Source organism: Seriola dumerili, unplaced genomic scaffold (assembly GCF_002260705.1).
Source record: "Seriola dumerili isolate Sdu_G_001 unplaced genomic scaffold, Sdu_1.0 BDQW01001001.1, whole genome shotgun sequence".
Taxonomy (NCBI): Eukaryota; Metazoa; Chordata; class Actinopteri; order Carangiformes; family Carangidae; genus Seriola; species Seriola dumerili.
Window position 1 is genome coordinate 221,800 of NW_019175256.1, and position 22,063 is coordinate 243,862.

General features: G+C 46.1%; 2 protein-coding genes across 2 annotated transcripts in view; both read right to left on the bottom strand.

Moving 5' to 3' along the window:
• Window positions 1-12,910, bottom strand: LOC111237555 (calpain-2 catalytic subunit-like). Its single transcript, XM_022766690.1, has 21 exons — window positions 12,574-12,910; window positions 11,638-11,707; window positions 11,080-11,201; window positions 9,599-9,732; window positions 8,659-8,827; window positions 8,440-8,523; window positions 8,005-8,090; window positions 5,383-5,457; window positions 5,137-5,297; window positions 4,825-4,994; window positions 4,456-4,467; window positions 4,111-4,322; window positions 3,850-3,886; window positions 3,078-3,143; window positions 2,936-2,993; window positions 2,499-2,563; window positions 1,566-1,634; window positions 1,038-1,116; window positions 606-722; window positions 481-539; window positions 1-353 (listed from the first exon to the last, which is right to left on the bottom strand). The coding sequence occupies exons 1-21, from the start codon at window positions 12,808-12,810 to the stop codon at window positions 330-332; spliced, it is 2,106 nt and encodes a 701-aa protein (XP_022622411.1). The 5' UTR covers window positions 12,811-12,910; the 3' UTR covers window positions 1-329.
• A 1,648-nt stretch (window positions 12,911-14,558) lies between these two features.
• The window catches only part of LOC111237557 (calpain-2 catalytic subunit-like), an 11,290-nt gene continuing 3,785 nt past the window's right edge, over window positions 14,559-22,063 (bottom strand). Inside the window, exons 5-21 of the mRNA XM_022766692.1 lie at window positions 20,422-20,590; window positions 19,894-19,977; window positions 19,723-19,808; window positions 19,480-19,554; window positions 19,246-19,406; window positions 18,707-18,876; window positions 18,445-18,456; window positions 17,709-17,920; window positions 17,590-17,626; window positions 17,313-17,378; window positions 17,174-17,231; window positions 16,973-17,037; window positions 16,455-16,523; window positions 16,200-16,278; window positions 15,081-15,197; window positions 14,859-14,917; window positions 14,559-14,646 (exon numbers count right to left, since the gene is read on the bottom strand). Coding sequence (XP_022622413.1) covers window positions 14,623-14,646; window positions 14,859-14,917; window positions 15,081-15,197; window positions 16,200-16,278; window positions 16,455-16,523; window positions 16,973-17,037; window positions 17,174-17,231; window positions 17,313-17,378; window positions 17,590-17,626; window positions 17,709-17,920; window positions 18,445-18,456; window positions 18,707-18,876; window positions 19,246-19,406; window positions 19,480-19,554; window positions 19,723-19,808; window positions 19,894-19,977; window positions 20,422-20,590 — 1,543 coding nt within the window. The 3' untranslated portion in view covers window positions 14,559-14,622. The remainder of the gene's footprint in view (window positions 14,647-14,858; window positions 14,918-15,080; window positions 15,198-16,199; window positions 16,279-16,454; window positions 16,524-16,972; window positions 17,038-17,173; window positions 17,232-17,312; window positions 17,379-17,589; window positions 17,627-17,708; window positions 17,921-18,444; window positions 18,457-18,706; window positions 18,877-19,245; window positions 19,407-19,479; window positions 19,555-19,722; window positions 19,809-19,893; window positions 19,978-20,421; window positions 20,591-22,063) is intronic.

Consider the following 22,063-nt stretch of genomic DNA (forward strand, 5'->3'; position numbering starts at 1 on the left):
GATCCTGTTATTAATTATCTTTATTATTCATTATTTTTAACAAGGTCGTTACAGTTTGTTATTAAAGCATCAAAGTAAACAACAACAATAAACAGTTCAAAACCTGTGGTGACGCTTCATATGACATCATAGTGTGACGATGATGATGATGATGATGGTGATGACGATGATGACCTCACTAACGTCCCTCTCCCTCATGATTAGAATAAAAACAAACTCCATTCACCACATGCAAAATATTTCAGGCAGATTTGTTCTGTCCCTTTTTCCAGGATCTGGATCAGGCTGGTCCTGGTCCTGGTCCTGGTCCTGGTCCTGGTCCTGGTTCTTCAGAGCAGGGACACGTTCAGCCACTACAGGAGAACCACAATAGGGTGTTAGTTTCATCTCTGAATACACAATCATCAGTCATGTGACCAGCAGCCATGTTAGTGTGAGGTCACCGGTCATGTGACCTTCGTCACGTCTGAAGCTTCTCACCTCGAAAATGTTCAGCTCGACGGTTCCTGAGTCGTCTTTGTCCAACGTGTTGAACGTGTCTGTGGACAGGAAACAGTCATCATCATCATCATCATCATCATCATCATCAATCTGTGAGGACTCACTGAACATGGTCTCCAGACGAACCAGACAGCCCACAAAGTTGTCAAAGTCGATGGTGAGATCTGGTTCACTGTAACGAGCCACCAGGACCTGGTGAAGAGGATTATTGAGACTGAACCCTGAAACACACAGAGACCAGAACCTGATCAGACCCTGAACCAGACCACATGTGTATGTTCATCTGTTCAGAGGAGGAGGACTGAGCCTTGACCCGTCCACCATCTTGTCTTCATGTCTTGTTAGATTCAGAGTTTCCCTCGTGTCTCACCGTCCTGTTCTATGTTCACATGATCCGTATATAAATATATATTTCTTTAACTATTTCACTTGAAGCACAGCTCCTCAGAGACTGAAGGTCGTTTCCTGTCGTGGAGCTCAGAGGTCAAAGTTCAGAACATGAAGCTGCAGGAACAAAACAAGTGTTTGTGTTTTACCAGCTTCTTCCACAGCCGTCCTCATCTCTGTGGAACTCATGGTCCCCGAGTTATCCACATCCTTCTGACGGTAAATGTTCTGTCACAGAGAACAGCAGACAACATTAAAGAACAGCAGAGAACAGAAGAACAATAGAGACCAGAAAAGTACAGAGAACAGGAGAGAAAAGCAGAGAAGAACAGAACAGTAGAGAACAGAGAACAACAGAAAACAACAGGTTACTGATGTACAGTCGTACTGGTTGTTGGTGTGAATGTTCCACTGTGAGTTCTACATTAGTTTGTTCCTCAGTCAGCAGGAGTCTTATTGTTTTATCTCAGAAACACCTTGACGAAAATTTCTTCATTCACCTGGACTCGAAAACAAACTGATTCAATTTTGGTGGCCAAAGGTGAAAGGTCATTACTCTGGGTCTAAAGCACTGACAATGTAAAGGCAGCGTCACTGGTTTGAGGTCAGTCAGGGACTGGAGAGCTCGGCCATTAATCAGTGTCTTGGTGATGACGATGTTCTGATCTAAAACTCACCAGGTAGTTCTCGATCTTGGTCCACAGAACTTTGAACTCCAGCAGACCCAGTTTCCCACTGCCGTCTTTCTGCAGCTGAGGTTCAGGATCTCAACTTCAAATCATGGCTTTACTCAACAGGCTTTGCAGCCTCAGTTCATATCAAACTGACCCCAGGTCAGAGGATTTAAAACTTTGGCTCCCTCTGGTGGTGGAATCAAAAAGAACACCACAGAGACTGAACCATCAGGATGAGTTAGTCATTAATGTAACGGTGTGAACATTCATTTTCATTGCTTGCTTGTTTGTTAGTTCTATCGAATCAAATGTCTGAAAGAGATTTTCTCTTCACTGTGACATGAAGATTTAAAAAGCTGGAAACAGAATATTTAAAAAGATTGTCAAAATAGTTGATATAGTAATATAATCAATGAATTGTTTCAGTTGTGATCAGAATGATGAGTTTCTGTAAATTAGATTTTAAGCAATAACACAGCAGCAAACCGCTGCTGATATAAAGATATAAAGGAGTAATAAGATAAAAGCCACACCCCCTCTGTATGTCGTGTCATCTGAAAAAGGCCTAAAGACACAGAAAGAGATGAGACCTGATCACAGGTGGACTGGACCGAGGACTACCAGCTCAGATCCTGGTCAGCCGTTGGATCGTCAAAACATCCATAAAGTTTTAAAAATCTTTACAGGCTCCATCAGTGTCATTGTTGCGGCTGGTTCCGGTGGATCAGTCCGACTGAATTTGTGTCCCAGTCCGACTGTTTACTGAGAGGAGAACCCTATGAGCTGCTTGACGCCCCAGCTGGACTCAGAACTGTTTTTTCTTCTCCTCCATGTTTCAGTAACTTTATGGTTCATAAATTCATGGTTCATATTGTCATAGAGTGCTGCTGGGTAATTCACTGTACTGAGGACTTATTTTCTGTGGTGGAAGGATACATCCAGGAGGTTGACCATGTTACGACACGTTGTGATGCTGAAGCCGCTGGTTTGGATGTCAGATCCTGTCAGGGACAAACACACCAACAGTTCCTTCAGTGTCTGCAGGTAAATCCTGTTCGAACCTGAACCTGAACCTGAGCCTGAGTCTGAACCTGAACCTGGACCTGAGCCTGAGCCTCAGTATAAACCTGGACCTGGACCTGGACCTGAGTCTGAGCCTCAGTATAAACCTGGACCTGGGCCTGAGCCTGAGCCTGGAACTGGACCTGAACCTGGACCTGAGCCTGAGCCTGAGTCTGAGCCTGAGCCTGAGCCTGAACCTGGACCTGATCCTTAATGTGAACCTGAGCCTGAGTCTGGACCTGGACCTGGACCTGAGTCTGGACCTTAACCTGACTCTGGACCTGAGGTCGTGGTCACAGGTGTTCTCTTACGTTTGGTCACCACTTTGTTGAGGATCTTCTGCAGCTCGAAGGCGCTGATCTCACAGTCCTGCAGCACAGAAACACATTGTCTGAGTGTGATGTCACACAGCTGACATTTAAATGAGTCCAAGTGATGATGTCATCAGCTCACCCCTCCCGCCAGCTGTCCAAACAGACCTCTGAACCGGTCGTCCACATCGTCCTCGTCAATCTCAATCTGACAGAAGCAAAACACAAGCTTCAAGGGCCGGTTACACAAAACACCTTAAGTTTTCTACTTTAGTCTGAAACTTAACCTAACTTTAACTTCTCCTTAGCTGAGGGATTTGTTTAAGCTGCACAGAATCCCCTAAAAGGTTTTCTTGTTAACACAAGTATCACAAGTGCCATTAACACTGTTATCTCATCCTCCCGTTGTTTTGGCAGGAACCAGGTGAACTTTCGTCTCTAAGGTCTTTTGTGCAACTATTTAACTGGCTTTAAGTGATTCCTGAAGTTTAAGACTAAGATAAGTGAACATTTTAAGGGAACCTTAAGGAAAAGACTTAAGGATGATTAGTGCAACTGTTTTTATTTATTTAAGTTATTTTTTCGGGCTTTATGTGCCTTTATTGATAGTGCAGTAGAGAGACAGGAAATGGGGAGGCAGAGAGGGGGAATGACATGCAGCAAAGGGCCGTCCGATGCGGGAGTCGAACCGGAGCCGACTGCAGCGAGGACTGTGGCCTCTACACATGGGGCGGATGCTCAACCGAGCTACTCGACGCCCCTCAACTGTTTTTATTTTAAGGATTAAAATAATAATTTAGACTTTAAGGTAAAATCTTAACTTAAGATGTTTTGTTCCACCGGCCCCAGACATTTACTGACACACAATCATTTTACTCCATGAACTTCCTGTCCATCAGGATGTGGTCTCTCACCTTCTCCACTCTGGACTCGACGGGGTCGTCCAGCTGTCTGCAGGAACAAACACACATGAAACTGTCTAAGCTGCAGTTCCTCTCACAGCCACTAGAGCACATCTGTATCAATCAATCAATCAATCAATCAATCAATGAATTAGACGCAGGAGGCTTCAGTCAGTTCGTCATAGGTGTGACTGCAGCTGTATTTCAGGACTGAGCCGACCAGACCTGATCCTGGATCTGCTGGACTTACTGAAGCACTGAGAGGAAACCTACTGGAAGTCGGCCTGTTTCTCTGAGAAGACTCGGACGCAGAAGTCTCCATTCTTGTGCGGCTCGAACGTGGACGGGATGATCAGGTACTCTCCCGGCGGCAGACAGAAGCGGCTGCAGACTTCTCGCAGGTTGATGAAGGTCTCAGAGCGAGCGGCGGAGGCGTGACGCAGGAAGAAGTTCCTGTTGAGGTGGACGTTCCTCTGACCAGAGAACTGATGAAGACATGAGAGGTGGCTTCAGATCAGACCGGACATTTAACAGAGAATAACATGAAGTTTTATTTTGAAAAGCAAACACTGAGGATGTTGATTGAAGATCGATCAGTGAACATGATGAACCTCGTACCTCGTCAGGAACCTGAAACAGAAGAAGAAGTTTATCAAACCTTCTTTCTTTTCTTTTCTTTTCTTTTCTTTTCTTTTCTTTTCTTTTCTTTTTGTCCCCTTGGAGCTTCTTCTTCATCCTCTCATGTTGGACTGAAGGAAGAATGGACACTGCAGTAACTCACTATAGTGCTATAGTGGTGTTACAAGACAAGAGGTCTTGGATTAGCGGTTAGCATGCTAACTACAACAGATATCTCACAATACAGATCATCAAACCTGTGGTTTCTTCTTCTGTTGATCATTTTTGTCACTTTTTGAATATTCTAAACTGATATTTAGCACCGTTAACAGAGCTGCAGAGATACTGTGGTCTAATTCATGTCCTCGCCTCGTAGATGGCAAAGCCCATGGTGTGCATGTCCTCTCCCATCTTCCTCATGCGTCTGCGGTTCTTCTGTATCAGACCGACCACGAAGCTGCAGCCGGCCTCTCCGTCATCGGGGTCGTCGTCCTCCTCATCCAGCCGGATCACAAACTGAGGGTTGGTCCAGAACGTGTCTGTGGAGGGAACAGAAGAGTCACAAAGAACCTGCTGAAGGTCTGAGGTGAACTGGCCTCAAGAAAGACTTGGTGCCAGTGGTTCCTGTTAGAGCTGTAGCGATGGCGCTGGACCTGGTCTCCGTCTGACAGGATCACTCACTGGGATAGTTCCTGCAGCCGCCGGCAGTGGATCCTCTCCTCCAGCTGCCTTCGAATTTGTTCAGAGCCCACTTAGTTAAGCTGTCGTCACTCAGAGCGTCAGGCGTCAGGTTACAGATCTCCAGCCGGGAGTAATGTCGCAGGAAGTCAGAGAAAGACATCCTGCAAGGAAGAGCACAGGGCGTCAGTTCACCCAGAGCACCATGAAGTTCAGGTGGTCTGAAGAAAAAAGGAATTAAATATTTACCAGAACTCTCCGTCCTCTGAACGATGGCTCAGACGCTCTCTGTCATCATCGCTGATGTAACGCCACTGCGCCGAACTGTCAGACACAAACACATATTATAACCAGCAGATCTGGAACTGCAGCTCCCATGATGCTTTGGGGTACCATTAGCAGCAGCTGAATCAGCTGTGATCAGCTCCTGTCTGCAGTCTATCATGATGTTTTACTGTGATTCTAAAGGATTCTGAATGAAGTTCTGCGGACTCTGTTTCTCTGGAGCTTTATTCTGGAAGGACATCAGAGATGATGACATCGTCAGGAAGTGATGTCACACACAATCAAATCAACCTGTGGTTCAGGTCTTAGGGTTCAGGTCTGACTCAGGTTTGACTCTGAGGAGGTCTTATGTGACCTGCAGCAGTCATCATCTCTGATCAGTCTCCACCCGGCTGTGGCAGACAGCAGGGAGGGGCCAGGTGACAACACAAGCTGACAGGAGCTCCAAGTGTTAACAAGATACCTGGTGAGGTAACTCAGTAAGTCACCTGAATCAGTTTATTCAGATGCTGCAGGAAAACGACTTTCAGTGCCTCACACACTTTATATATATATATATATTTTATATATATATATATATATATATATATATATACATATAGGTGATGGCCTCACCTCACGTCTTAATCACCTCATGTCTTCATGTCCTCATGTCTTAATCACCTCATGTCTTCATCACCTCATGTCTTCATGTCCTAATCACCTCATGTCTTCATCACCTCATGTTTTAATCACCTCATGTCTTCATGTCCTCATGTCCTAATCACCTCATGTCCAAATCACCTCATGTCTTCATGTCTTCATGTCCTAATCATCTCATGTCTTCATCACCTCATGTCTTCATGTCCTAATCACCTCATGTCTTCATCACCTCATGTTTTCATGTCCTCATGTCTTAATCACCTCATGTCTTCATGTCCTCATGTCTTAATCACCTCATGTCTTCATCACCTCATGTCCTAATCACCTCATGTCTTCATGTCCTAATCATCTCATGTCTTCATCACCTCATGTCCTCATGTCCTAATCACCTCATGTCCTCATGTCCTAATCACCTCATGTCTTCATGTCCTAATCACCTCATGTCTTCATCACCTCATGTCTTCATGTCTTAATCACCTCATGTCTTCATGTCCTAATCACCTCATGTCTTCATGTCTTAATCTCCTCATGTCTTCATGTCTTCATCACCTCATGTCTTCATGTCTTAATCACCTCATGTCTTCATGTCTTAATCACCTAATGTCTTCATGTCCTAATCACCTCATGTCTTCATGTCCTAATCACCTCATGTCCAAATCACCTCATGTCTTCATGTCTTCATGTCCTAATCATCTCATGTCTTCATCACCTCATGTCTTCATGTCCTAATCACCTCATGTCTTCATCACCTCATGTTTTCATGTCCTCATGTCTTAATCACCTCATGTCTTCATGTCCTCATGTCTTAATCACCTCATGTCTTCATCACCTCATGTCCTAATCACCTCATGTCTTCATGTCCTAATCATCTCATGTCTTCATCACCTCATGTCCTAATCACCTCATGTCCTCATGTCCTAATCACCTCATGTCTTCATGTCCTAATCACCTCATGTCTTCATCACCTCATGTCTTCATGTCTTAATCACCTCATGTCTTCATGTCCTAATCACCTCATGTCTTCATGTCTTAATCTCCTCATGTCTTCATGTCTTCATGACCTCATGTCTTCATCACCTCATGTCTTCATGTCTTAATCACCTCATGCCTTCATGTCTTAATCTCCTCATGTCTTCATCACCTCATGTCTTCATGTCTTAATCACCTCATGTCTTCATGTCTTCATCACCTCATGTCTTCATGTCCTAATCACCTCATGTCTTCATGTCCTAATCACCTCATGTCTTCATGTCCTAATCACTTCATGTCTTCATCACCTCATGTCTTCATCACCTCATGTCTTCATTACCTCATGTCTTCATGTCCTAATCACTTCATGTCTTAATCACCTCATGTCTTCATGTCCTAATCACCTCATGTCTTCATGTCTTAATCTCCTCATGTCTTCATGTCTTCATCACCTCATGTCTTCATGTCCTGATCACCTCATGTCTTCATGTCCTAATCACCTCATGTCCTCATGTTCTAATCACCTAATGTCCTCATGTTCTAATCACCTCATGTCCTCATGTCCTAATCACCTCATGTCTTCATGTCCTAATCACCTCATGTCTTCATGTCCTAATCACTTCATGTCTTCATCACCTCATGTCTTCATCACCTCATGTCTTCATTACCTCATGTCTTCATGTCCTAATCACTTCATGTCTTCATGTCTTAATCTCCTCATGTCTTCATGTCTTCATCACCTCATGTCTTCATGTCCTGATCACCTCATGTCTTCATGTCCTAATCACCTCATGTCCTCATGTTCTAATCACCTAATGTCCTCATGTTCTAATCACCTCATGTCCTCATGTCCTAATCACCTCATGTCTTCATGTCCTCATGTATTCATAGAACCATTAAAGTCCTCGTGCACCTGTTCACCCGAGGGGTTTATAGTCCTGATGTCATCAGCTGACACCTGTCAGGGTTACCTACTCATCACTCCAGGCCCCGGTCCACTCCACCTGACCCCAGGGATTCCGGATCCGGATCAGCTTTTCGCTGTCACCACGATACTCCACCTGCAGCCAATCACATGCAGAGCAGACCACAGAGTTACACGTGAACAAGTCTCCACTTCACTTCAAATGAACCAGTAGAGGTGAAGTCTCGCCCCCTTCAGGTCAGCTGATGACAGGTATGTCTGACCTGGCACATTGAACACCTCAGCATTTTCACGAACAACGGCTCCCATGATGCACTACTCCTACTGCTAATGCTCATGGGTAATGTAGTTTCCAGAATGTTAGATAAACTGCTGATGAATCATATTAAACATGTTTCAGCTGTTCAGACAGACTCAACGATCCCTCACACCAAAGGCGGGGCGCTGTGTTGGGGGTGGGGCTCTGCAGGAGTGGGGTGTCTCACCTCGGCTGCACCTGTCACAGAGTAGGCGTGGCCTTTCACCAGCTTCTGAGAGGTGACTGCCTCTGAGTCGGCCGAGCTGGTGATCTGAAATTAAGTAAGATGAAAAATTAAAAATGAACAAATTAAAATAATAAATATAAACAAATTAATATCAAGATTTTTGACCAGTACAGTCCATCCAACCCCCCCCCACGTTCTCCACAGCCCCCGTGGTCTTACATCTATGGAGCAGCCCATCAAGGATCCCCGGTTCAGAGCTTTCTGGATGATGTGGAACAGGTGTGGACTGGGTCGACTCAGCTCGTGGACTTCAGCGATTCCTCCCGTGAAATCCTCGAAACCCTCAGTCGTAGATCCTCCAGACAGAGCCTCGTAACAGCCATTCACCCTGCAGTGACATCATCAGTAACACCTGAGAACACCTGACAACACCTGAGGACTGAGAACACCTGACAACACTTGAGGACTCGACAGGATGAACACTCTGACAGGTGGTTACAGAAAAGATATTTCTGGAAGGAAACCTGTTTCTCACAAACACTCACAGGTAAATAGATCACCTGAACTCTATGACGTGTGTTGTTGGTCTGAGAACCTGTCGGAGATTAAAGTTTATAAAACAATCATCTTCAGTCGTCTCAGTCAAACGCAGCTGGAGTAGTAAATCCTGAACCGACCAATGAGGAACAAATCGCTGTGATGTCATCCACCGCCATACTGTACAGGCTGCGTTCACAGTCATCTGAATGAACATGTTTGAATGCGTTTATAAAAACACTGAGTGTGTGTGTGTGTGTCTGTCTGTGTGTGTGTGTCTGTCTGTCTGTCTGTCTGTCTGTCTGTGTGTATGTGTGTGTGTATGTGTGTGTGTATGTGTGTGTGTGTGTGTGTGTGTGTGTGTGTGTGTGTGTGTGTGTCTGTCTGTCTGTCTGTCTGTCTGTCTGTCTGTGTGTGTCTGTGTGTCTGTCTGTCTGTCTGTGTGTGTGTCTGTCTGTCTGTGTGTGTGTATGTATCTGTGTGTGTGTGTGTGTATGTATGTGTGTGTGTGTGTGTGTGTGTGTGTGTGTGTGTGTGTGTGTGTGTGTGTGTCTATCTGTTTTTAATTAGAACATAAAGTTCCTGATCCTCAGACCAGGTTCAGACCAGGTCAGGGTCTTACTTGGCGTAGGCCTTCTCCAGCAGAGCGCTCCAGAACTCGCTGCCTTCAGCTGAGTGGACGAACATCAGCTCTCCGTCTTTGACGGGCAGACGGTCGTCGATCACCACGTCCACCCACTCCCCGAACTGCCAGAACTAGAACCAGAGACAGAGACACGGTCTGACACACAGCTGGTTCTGTGTTCTTTACAGGTGCCAGATGTGGTTCTGGCTCTGGCTCTACGAAACATTCTGTTTTTACTCAAGTATCAGTTGTTGCCGCATTTTACATACGATTCTATGTTCCTCTACGGGTTCTGTGTTTCTGTACTGGTTCTGTGCTCTTTGCTGGTTCTGTACCTGGTTCTGTGTTCTGTGTTCTATACTGGTTATGTGTTATTTACTAGTTCTGTGTTCTGCACCTGGTTCTGTGTTCTTTACTGGTTCTGTACCTGGTTCTGTGTTCTGTACCTGGTTCTATGTTCTTTACTGGTTCTGTGCCTGGTTCTGTGTTCTTCACCTGGTTCTGTGTTCCTTACTGGTTCTGTACCTGGTTCTGTGTTCTGCACCTGGGTCTGTGTTTTCTGCTGGTTCTGTGCTCTGTACCTGGTTCTGTGTTCTGCACCTGGGTCTGTAGCTGGTTCTGTGTTCTGCACCTGGTTCTGTATTCTTTACTGGTTCTGTACCTGGTTCTGTGTTCTGTACCTGGTTCTGTGTTCTCTACTGGTTCTGTATCTGGTTCTGTGTTCTGCACCTGGGTCTGTGTTCTGCACCTGGGTCTGTGTTCTTTACTGGTTCTGTGTTCCGTACCTGGTTCTGTGTTCTTTACTGGTTCTGTACTTGGTTCTGGGTTCTGTACCTGGTTCTGTGTTCTCTACTGGTTCTGCACCTGGTTCTGTGTTCTGCACCTGGTTCTGTGTTCTTTACTGGTTCTGTACCTGGTACTGTGTTCTGTACCTGGTTCTGTGCTCTTTACTGGTTCTGCACCTGGGTCTGTGTTCTTTACTGGTTCTGTACTTGGTTCTGTGTTCTGCACCTCAGTCTGCGTTCTTTACTGGTTCTGTACCTGGTTCTGTGTTCTGTACCTGGTTCTGTGTTCTTTACTAGTTCTGTGTTCTGCACCTGGTTCTGTGTTCTTTACTGGTTCTGTACTTGGTTCTGTGTTCTGCACCTCAGTCTGCGTTCTTTACTGGTTCTGTACCTGGTTCTGTGTTCTGTACCTGGTTCTGTGTTCTGCACCTGGTTCTGTGTTCTTTACTGGTTCTGTACCTGGTTCTGTGTTCTTTGCTGGGTCTGTACCTAGTTCTGTGTTCTGCACCTGGTTCTGTGTTCTTTACTGGTTCTGTACCTGGTTCTGTGTTCTGCACCTGGGTCTGTGTTCTGCACCTGGTTCTGTGTTCTTTACTGGTTCTGTACCTGGTTCTGTGTTCTGCACCTAGGTCTGTGTTCTTTACTGGTTCTGCACCTGGTTCTGTGTTCTGTACCTGGAACTGTGTTCTGTACCTGGAAGTGGAAGATCCCGGCGTACTCTCCTTCCCTGAAGCTCTGTCCATGTGGAACGACTCGAGCCAGAACTTCCTCATTCAAGGTGAGAGAGGCGATGGCGGCGAGTAGCCAGCAGTCACCTGATGACGGACAGACAGGGGGCAGGGCTTAAGTCTAAATATCAGCAGAACATGGAGGCTGTGAAAAGGATCATGGGAGTTTCTAGGCAGGAGCTGACAGAACTCAGATGTCAGAGTGTCCTTAAACACACCACCAGACAGAGTTGAAAACAGCAGAATGCTCCTCCCTCTTTGGTCTGTCTGCCCTCTGATTGGCTGGACTCTCCCAGTTGGTGCGCTTTGTTACCATAGAAACTATTTCCTGGTGAACCACCTGTGATGACGTCACAGTGTGTCAGCCACCACCCACCTGCCTGTCAGCATGTTTACTGTTTCTGTTGACATGACAATACTCACCTGACAAAAACTGTTACCCCACACACACACATGCGCACACATATATATGTGTGTGTGTGTATGTGTGTGTGTGTGTGTGTGTGCCTGTGTGTTTCCTCACCCAGAGCTCCCTGACAGATGTCAGTTCTCGTGGCTCCAGAGACGATGAACTCGGGGTCAGAGGTCAACTCCTGCACAGGGAACAAACATCAACTGATGAGACGTGGTCTGAGACTAGAACTGGACTCTGGTCTCATTGTGGACCTTCAGCACAAACCTGCAGCTCATGGCCTTTTAAGACCAGAAACCTGATACCTGTCTTACCCCGGGTGTGGGTGTGGGTGTGTGTGTGTGTGTGTGTGTGTGTGTGTGTGTGTGTGTGTGTGTGTTTCACAGGTCAGGTCTTTGTTCAGGTTTTCAACAACAAAAACCTGCAGACAGTGCTCAGGGATAAAACCCTCCATTCTGAGTCTAGCCCCACCGGTTAAACTGAAATCCTTTATGTAGTCTGTCAGTAATCATGAAGCAGCTCCACCCTCCTCCACCCACTGAGCCTCAGTCTCTGATCAAAGAGTCAAACTGATCAAATCTGAGATGAAAACTGATCTAAACTGTTGAAAATTGATAATAAAAACTGATTTAAAATAAACTGATAAACACCTAAAGGCTCAGTTAGAAACCAGACTGTCAAAATAAAAGCTCCAACCTCAACAGGCTGAGCCCTAAACCAGACTCCATTTGTAAAACATTTGAAACCCTCCTCGATCACTAACGTATAGAAACAAACGTGACGTCACGAGGCAGATGGGATATTATTGATCACTGATAATCAGCTTGATGTTTTATTTTCTATTCTTTAATTCTTCCTGTGGCTGGAGTTATGACTCATTACATCCACTAAATTCAGTCATTAAAAATAAAAGTCTGGATTTATTAAAAGTTTTACTTGTAAAGTTTGTAAAAGAAAAAAGAAAAAAGATATAATAAAAAGTTTTTTAAATTAAGTCTGGTTCGGGTCTGGAACCGAACTTCATGAGAGTAATGAATCTCCACTGACCGTGGGTCTCCTCCACGACACCCCGCGAGTCTTGTAGGAGCTCGGGCCCAGCTCGTTGAAGCCCAGGGAGGAGGGCAGGGCGGGGAACGTCTCGTCCTGGAACAGCTGGCCGGTCTCAAAGCAGCGCTGCCGCAGAGCCTCGTAGTCCTGGTTCAGGTACTTCACCGCCCGGCTGTTGCTGCCGATGCCCTGGATCTTCTCCCGGTGGTGCTGCAGGGTGGTCGCGATGCCCGCCATGATGCTGGTCTGGATCCTGGACTGGACGGTCTGGAGGGTCCCGGAGAGTCTTGGAGTCTGGAGCGGAGTCAGGATGCAGGTGAGATGCCAGGAAGAGAGTGTTCACTCCGCTTGGAGTTCAGAGGCAGAGTCAGACATACAGGTGAGACTTCCGGTGAGTACCTTCACAATAAATCGTTGTGTTCATCAGATAGTTTTACAAGAGTTTTAAAGATAAAAAAAAAGTTGAGGCAGATTAATTATATTTTAATAATTATAATAAAAATAATCAATTATTAACATATTTTAACTGAAGCGACGCATTAAATTATTATTATTAATAATATATTATTTAAGTATTATTATTTAATTGTTATTACGTTTGAATAAAATATGAATAAAATGTCAAAACAACAAAATGAAGTTTATTACAGATGAATTAAAATTCAGTGTCACACCCTCCACCTGTACACTGGGTGAAGCTGGTTTGGTTTAACATCATAAAGAAGAACATGTTACTGTTTTCAGCTGTGAACTGGAGACAAGCAGTTAATAAACCACATAGATGCTTTTATTGTGAAGCCTGATGTCCTTCCTGACTTCCTGTTCTGTGGTTTTGAATTCTGGGAGCAAGAAGCAGGAAGGGTGTGTTCCAGTTACTGAACTCAGGCACAAACTGTTTCATTCTTTGAGCCTTCCTCACTGTGTCCACTGCTCCTCCTCCTCTTCTCCCTCTTCATCACCATCATCATCAGTCGGATCATTATAATGCTCCACAGGTTGTGTAATGTTTGTGGAGGGTGGAGGATCTAACAGGAACCAGATCAAATACACAATAAGAGTCTGAGACGATCCCAGTCCTGATCCACAGGAGGGTTTACTAAAGGGCTCCTTACTGAGAACCTGATGAGTCTGGTTCTTCAGGTTTTCATAGACCAGTTAACAGGTGTGCATGCACCACTTCTCCCCCTCACATGTCCTGAGGTCACACATACACACACAGCTGTCAAATCAGGACACGCCCACACAGGAGCGCTCTGAACAGGTAAAGAAGCCAACACTCACCTGCTTTGACCTTCAGTGCACTCTGTGTCAGATGTCAGAAACAGCTGCAGTACAGGTGTTGGACTGGACAGGTTAACTCTGAGCGTTTCACTGTTTAATCTCAAGCCTACATCGTCAGCTGATCACAGCTCAGGTCAGGCCCCGCCCACCTGCAGTCACCATGACGATCCCTGTTTGATCAGCTAGGAGGAGACTACAAAACCAGATCCAAGTGGACCAGAGAGACCAGCTGGTTGCTGAAGGCCCTGGGTCAGACCTGAACCACTGAAACCAGGACCGGCGTGATGTAGTCTGGATCTGCCAAGAAGCCCCGCCCCCTCAGACTCAGCTTCACAGCACATGTAATAATATTATAATAAATGTAATAACATTAATATAACAAGCAGATGAGGTTGATTCATACAGAGACCAGGTCCAGGATCAATCAGGTCACATGGTCACAGACTCAGGAGAAGATTTTGTTCTCTGTTGGTTTTTCCAGGATTTTAAATCTTCACTTCCTGTTCCTCCTTCAGTCCCTCAGCTCTGAACCCATCGGTCAGTCCTGGTTTCATCTGGACTCAGTTTGGTCCACAGAAACTCAGTCCACATCAGAGACATTCAAAACATTTAAAGACAAACTGAAGAGAACAAACAACTTTATTTCAGAGTTCAATTCAATTTAGAAAAGCAAGAATTAAAATCAGATTAAAATCAGATTAGATCAGCTCGGATCTCTGCAGGTGTTGCAGGTGAAAACTCCCAGCATGCTCCTGGAGCAGGTGGTGGTCAGTTGATGGCGAGGCAGAGCCACTGCAGGAAGAAAAGAAGAAGAGATTAGTGATGATGTCATGAGGCTGCTGTGTCATGTGACCAATAACAGGCTGAGGTTAAAGCTGCAGACATCACTGTGGCCTGTAGGGGGCAGCAGCAGGACTGGACTCTGGTGTTCTGGTAGGAGTTGCTGGTCCAGGACCAGTCAGACCAGTCAGACCAGTCAGACCAGAACAGGACTGGGGTTTTACCTGCTGCAGGTCCAGTTCAATCTTCCCCTGGTTCTTCTTGTCCAAAGTTCTGAACATTTCTGTGGAAGAAAGAGGAAATGTATTAAGACAGAATCAGACTGGGAGCTGTGGTTAGCTGATGTGGGTGTGGTTAGCGGGTGTGGGTGTGGTTAGCCAATGTGGGTGTGGTTAGCTGATGTGGGTGTGGTTAGCTGATGTGGGTGTGGTTAGCTGGTGACTCACTGAAGAGAAGCTCCAATCGGATCAAAGCACCGATGAAACAGTCGAAGTCGATTGCGAAACTCGCGTCAGAGAATCGAGTGACGATCTCCTGGATCACAGAGCTGTTCACCTGGAAACCTACACACACACACACACACACACACAGATGGTGTCACTCTGCAGTAACACTGAACATCCACCAGATGGAGCTCTCTACTGGATCTTTACAAAGAACCAGGACCAGCACCACCCTCCTCCCCACACACACACACACACACACACACACACACACACACACACAGGAAGACGTTGATCTGAACCTCCATAGAAACACTGCAGGTTGTGTTGTCTTGGTAACCGACTGTGGAATAATGTCACATCAGTGGAGGATGATTTCATGTGTAAGTGGCTTCAAACACTGATGACAATGTTTGATCTGACTGAACCAGGTGATAACAGACTGACTGTTTGTTTGTTTGTTTGTAAACAAAGTGTGTGGAGGTTGAATATGTCAGTAATATCTAAAACGAGAACATCATCATAAACCTTGTCTGAAACCCTCTTGTGGATCTTTAAAGAACCCTGAGACTCATCTCAGAACATCTAGAGCAGTGCCCCCCAACAGATGGCTGGCGAGCTACCAGTAGCTTCCACCTAAGGCTTCAGAGAATACAGTTTGTACAAACATGGACACATAGTTCAAACTTTAAGCAACACAACCTCACTCAGTAAATCTGCTCCCAATGCAACTAAATCAAATGCACAGGTTGTTGATGACTTGTTAAATGATTTGGTTTTGATACGATGTGAGTAAATGTAACCAGTGATATATGACATGAGGACTTTCGTTTGGTCAAAGTAGCTCTCGGAGTAAGAAAGGTTGGAGACCTCTGATCTAGAGCCTGCTGAACATCGCTCTTTAAAGGAACCTGAGAAGAACCAACAAAATCCTGAACCCCTGTGAAACCTCTTACGGAACCTTTTCAATCAGCTCTAGAACCTTGTTAGAGAACCTGGAACCTCCTGAGTCATCTCTGGATGTTTAGATCCTCAAGAACCTCCTAAAGCAGAATAATCCAGAACCACTCCTCAAACCCTGACAGGAACCAATCTCTAAGATCTAAGAGGTTTCAGACTCACCGGCTTCAGATAGAGCTGCTCTCAGCTCATGACTGCTCATCGTACCAGAACCATCTGAGTCATGACTCTGAAAGATCTCCTACAGAACAGGAGGAGGACGAGGAGGACGAGGAGGAGGACGAGGAGGAGGAAGAGGAGGAGGAGGAGACAATAGCTGTATTTACTATTTACATTGTATGACAGAGCAGCCTGTCCTCAGCGTCCATGAGCAAGGCACTGTTCTCAGAAACAACATGAGAGTGGAACCGTCCTCACCAGGTATCTCTGGATCTTTGTCCACAGACGGTGAAACTCCACCAGACCCAGTTTACCACTGCCGTCCATCTGAGGTCCAGTTAAAGATCACAGAGGTCACCTGTCTACACCTGTCTACAGCTGGTCCACACCTGTCTACAGCTGGTCCACACCTGTCCACACCTCTCTACAGCTGGTCCACACCTGTCTACAGCTGTCTACAGCTGTCTACCGCTGGTCCACACCTGTCTACAGCTGTCTACAGCTGGTCCACACCTGTCTACAGCTGGTCCACACCTGTCTACACCTGTCTACAGCTGGTCCACACCTGTCTACATCTGTCTACAGCTGGTCCACACCTGTCTACAGCTGTCTACAGCTGGTCCACACCTGTCTACAGCTGGTCCACACCTGTCTACACCTGTCTACAGCTCCACACCTGTCTCATGTTTTCATTATCAATTCATCTGACTGTTAATTTATCGATCAATGATTTGATCTATAAAACAGTGATCACAGTGGCTGAACATGAAGGATACGTCCAGCAGACTGATGATGCTGCGGCAGGTCTGAAGACTGAAGCCGTCGGTCTTCACCTCAGATCCTTCAACACACACACACACACACACACACAGACACACACACACACACACACACACACACACGTATATTAAATTCTCTACTGTAAGATCATGCAGCAGCTGAATGTGACAGGAGGTCAAAGGTCAAACTGTTCTCACTCTGAGCGACAACTCTGTCCAGAATCTGCTGGAGCTCGAAGGCTGAGATCTCAGAGTCCTGTGGACACAGAGTTAAGACCTGAACCCAAACCTTCTTCTTCTCTGATCACATGAAGAAGAAGTAAAAATGTGTCTTTACGTTTCCAGAGATCTGGAGGAACAGACGTCTGAAGTGAGGATCCACGTCGTCCTGCCCCACGTCAGGCTGAAACAAAACCAGACAGGAAGTTACACCCAGTTTCCCTGAGCCTCAGGTCCTGGGTTGCAACATCATCATCATCATCATCATCATCATCATCATCATCATCATCATCATCATCACTTTGATGATTCATGTAAAAATCTTTTTTTTCTTCACAGAACAGAAACTAAAAACCACTTCAGATATCTGATGAACTGCAGCTTCAGAGTCTCACCTCCTGGATGCTGGCGCTCACGTCCTCCTCCATCGGCCTGAAACAACCAGAGAATGAAACCATCACCAGACCAGTCCGACCAGTAACCACCGGTCCTCCTAGTCCAGCCGCCCTCTGACCTGCTGTGCGCCTCCTTCTCCGTGAACACCCTCAGGGCGAAGCTTCCTTTGCGGTGTGGTTCGAAGGTGGAGGGGACGATGACGTACTCTCCGGGGGGGAGTTTGAAGCGGCCGCACACCTCCCTCAGGTTGATGAAGGTCGGGCTGCGAGCCACCGCCGCCGACCTCAGCAGGACGTCCGGCCCCAGGTGGACGTTACTGCGACCTTTGAACTGACCACAGAAGAAGAATGTCTGCTCACCCTCTGACTGTATCTGTTCCGGTCTAACCCCCTGACCTCTGACACCCTGACCTCTGACAGTTTGAAGCGGCCGCACACCTCCCTCAGGTTGATGAAGGTCGGGCTGCGAGCCACCGCCGCCGACCTCAGCAGGACGTCCGGCCCCAGGTGGACGTTACTGCGACCTTTGAACTGACCACAGAAGAAGAATGTCTGCTCACCCTCTGACTGTATCTGTTCCGGTCTAACCCCCTGACCTCTGACACCCTGACCTCTGACACCTGACCTCTGACACCCTGACCTCTGACACCTGACCTCTGACACCCTGACCTCTGACACCTGACCTCTGACACCCTGACCTCTGACACCTGACCTCTGACACCTGACCTCTGACACCTGATCTCTGACCTCTGACACCTGATCTCTGACCTCTGACACCTGATCTCTGACCTCTGACCTTGTGTGTGTTAGTGCAACAACTGATCAAAGGAAGAAAACAGCTGTTGTGAATCTCACCTCATCAGGAACCTGAAAAACACAAACACACAAACATCACAGGAAGAAATCACTGATCAATGATCAATGATCAAACTGATCAGTCATAAAATGTGTGTGTGTGTGTGTGTGTGTGTCTGTGTGTGTGTGTGTGTGTGTGTGTGTGTGTCTGTGTGTGTGTGTGTGTGTGTGTGTGTGTGTGTGTGTGTGTGTGTGTGTGTGTCTGTGTGTGTGTGTGTGTGTGTGTGTGTGTGTGTGTGTGTGTGTGTGTGTGTGTGTGGACCTGATAGATGGCGAATCCGATGGTGTTGAGGTCTCGTCCGAAGCGTCTCTCCCTGCGAGCGTCTTTCTGCATCAGACCGATGAGGGCGGTGCAGCCATCCTCGCCGTCGTCAGGGTCATCGTCAACGGCGAGGAGTCGGACGAAGAACTGAGGGTTGGAGCAGAATGTGGCTGCAGAGAGAGAACAGCTGATCACACATAGTCACATGACACACCTGAAACCACAGAAGAAGAAACGTCTGAAGGTTTTTCACACAGTGATGAAGCGTGAGCACTGACAGCAGTTACACTGTCTATGAACAGATGGATTGTGGGAGTTGAAGTTTTTATTCTGGTTCAGAGATGAAGGTTTGAAGAGAGAGAGAGGAAGAGAGAGAGAGGAAGAGAGGGAGGAACAGAGGGAGAACATGATTGTTTTGATGAAATGAGTTGCGACTTTTATTGTGAAGTTCTTAAACGAGCTCAGAGTCTCAGATCAAACTGACGTGTCGTCTTCAGTCTGACCCTCAGTGACCTCTGACCTCTGGGTCACACTCGTACCAGGGTAGTTCCTGCAGCCACCAGCGGTGGAGCCAACCCTCCATACGCCCTCGAACTCGGCGTAGTTCCAGCGAGCGACCTGGTTGCTGGTGAGCGTGTCGGGCGTCAGGTTACAGATGTCGAGGCGGGAAAACTGACGCAGGAAGTCGGAGTAGGACATCCTGCAGAGAGAGGAGAAGAAGAAGGAAACTGACTCTGACTCAGAGAGATTCTCACATCCTCGTCGTCACTCACCAGAACTCTCCATCGTCAGCACGGTGATCCAGCTTCCTCCTCTCCTCCGGCCCGACTCCGGCCCACTCCCTGGAACTGACACAGAGCAATCACTGTGATCATGTGATGAACCTCAGCTGAGTCTCTCAGAGGACACGTCGCTGTAACACTGACCGATGTCTTTGTGTCACATGATCATTAAATGATTGTTAAACCAAAACCATCTGGTTCAGACAGATGTTCAGACAGATGTGGTGCACTCACTCGTCACTCCAGGCACCAGTCCACTCCACCTGACCCCAGGGGTTCCTGATCCTCAGCAGGTCCACGAGAGAACCGGAGGAATGAACCTGCAGAACCAAAGACGTTGAAACCAGCTGTTCCTGTTTCTGCTCATGTCAACAAACTGTCTCATGATTACCCAGAATGCCTCACCTGCTCAGCTGCAGTGATAGAGTAGGCATGGCCTTTAACCAGCTTCTGACTAGTGATCGCCTCCGTCTCATTTGAGCTGGAAATCTGACAAACGTGAACATGTGTCAGCGTTAGCACTGTTAGCATTGTTAGCACTGCTAGCATCCTGCAGGACCTTCAGCTTCTATCAAAGAGACAGAGGTCAGTGCTAACAAATAGAAATTTTATAACTTCAGGCAACATCAGCTAACAAGCTAAATTAGTTAAATAATAATACATTAAATGACCTAATAGCTAAACTAACGAGCTAAAGAAACTAAAGATCTTAAGAAGATAAACTGATGAAATTACTTAATGAAGTGAATTAGCAAACAAACTAAATGAGCCTCATGGTGTTTCTGAGCTAACTGTTAGCTCAGCTAGCTCTCTATCTACGTAGTCGCAGTGGAGGTGAGTCAAAGATTTTGTTTTATTGACATGAATTTAACAGACACCTGTCGGCTAATCAGAGACAGGGATTACAGGTGATATAGAGTTTTAAAGGTTTACGTCGATGGAGCAGCCGAGCAGCGAGCCAAGCTTCAGAGCCTTCCTTATGATGTTGAACAGGGAGGGCGGAGCCTCCCTCAGGTCGTAGCTCTCTGCGATTCCTCCAGTGAAATCCTCGAAACCCTCGATGCTGGAGCCTCCAGTCAGAGCCTCATACGAACTGTTCACCCTGCAGGAGGAGACGGTTCACACTAAGACTTCACCTTACACCTGCACAGGTGTGTTAGCCACGCTGTGTGATGAAGAAACCAGGACTCATAGTTTTAAACCTGCAGCTGAAGACTGAAGGAAGTTCAGGTGTTTAACGACACTGGGTCTGTGTGGATGGGATTTCACTGGATGTAGTGACTACAACATGGCAGCTGGATTCACCTGACCACACCCTCGACTCCACCTCCCCTCCCACCAGTGAATCACAGTGGAGGAAATTCGTTTGTTAAAGACGTTATTGTCAGGTGAAGCATCAGATGAAGTGAAGCATCGGGTGAAGTTACAGTTAAAGCGTCAGGTGAGGTGTCAGTGCTGAAAGCAGCTGATGTGTGAAATGAGTTGGTGTCAGTTTTTTACTCAGGCTGAAGACTGAGCAGTGTGAGGAGCTGAAGCGTCAGCTGTTGATTGTAAATAATGAAAGAAGTTGAAATGAAGCAGGAAAGTTCCCTGACAAACTGAGAACTGAGATTTCTTCTAAATAAAATCTCAAATTAACAACACATCGACTATAGTGATCCTGAACTGTGGGTGTAAAATGAAGGAAGATGAAGTGGAGGTTATGTTGGGTCAGTGAGGTGAAAAAATCAGAGCAGCAGGTGTGATGGCTTCACCTGGTCTGAGTCAGCAGCTTCTATCTGCAGCTCTGTTTGTTTTCCAGGCGGGTCGGCGCCGAGTGTTTACAGAGTACACCCTCCTCCACCCTACTGCTAATCACCACACACACACACACACACACACACACACACACACACACCACCACCTGGACACTTCCAGCTAAGGTGAAGTAAATTAAACCAAAGTCCAGTCAGAAAAGACCAAACTTAGTCCAACTGTTCAGTCCAGAGTGTAAATACTGTGAACAATGTGAACAATGTAAACACTGTAAATTTAAATACTTTAAATACTTTAAACACTGTAAACACTGTAAATACTTTAAACACTGTAAATACTGTAAACACTTTAAATACTGCAAATACTGTAAACACTGTAAATACTGTAAATTCTGTAAATTCTTTAAATACAGTATATACTGTAAATACTGTAACCACTGTAAATACTTTAAATACTTTAAATACTGTAAATACTGTAAGTACTGTAACCACTGTAAATACTGTAAATACTGTAAGTACTGTAAATACTGTAAATACTGTAAATACTGTAAATACTGTAAATACTGTAAATACTGTAAACACTGTAACCACTGAAGCAGCTGCAGTGTAACCACAACAACTGAAGATTCAAACAGTTGAAGTGGTAAAAGGAGTTGAAGGTGTCAGGTGAGGAAACTCTGATGTGATGATTTTGAAGGAGATGCAGAGGAAGAGAAAACAGTTCAGCTGAAGTGTAAATACTGAACACTGAAAGGAGGTGAAGTAGACCCTGAAGGAAGTTTGTCAGTTGAAGTGTGAAGCTGGATCCCCCCCACCCCCCC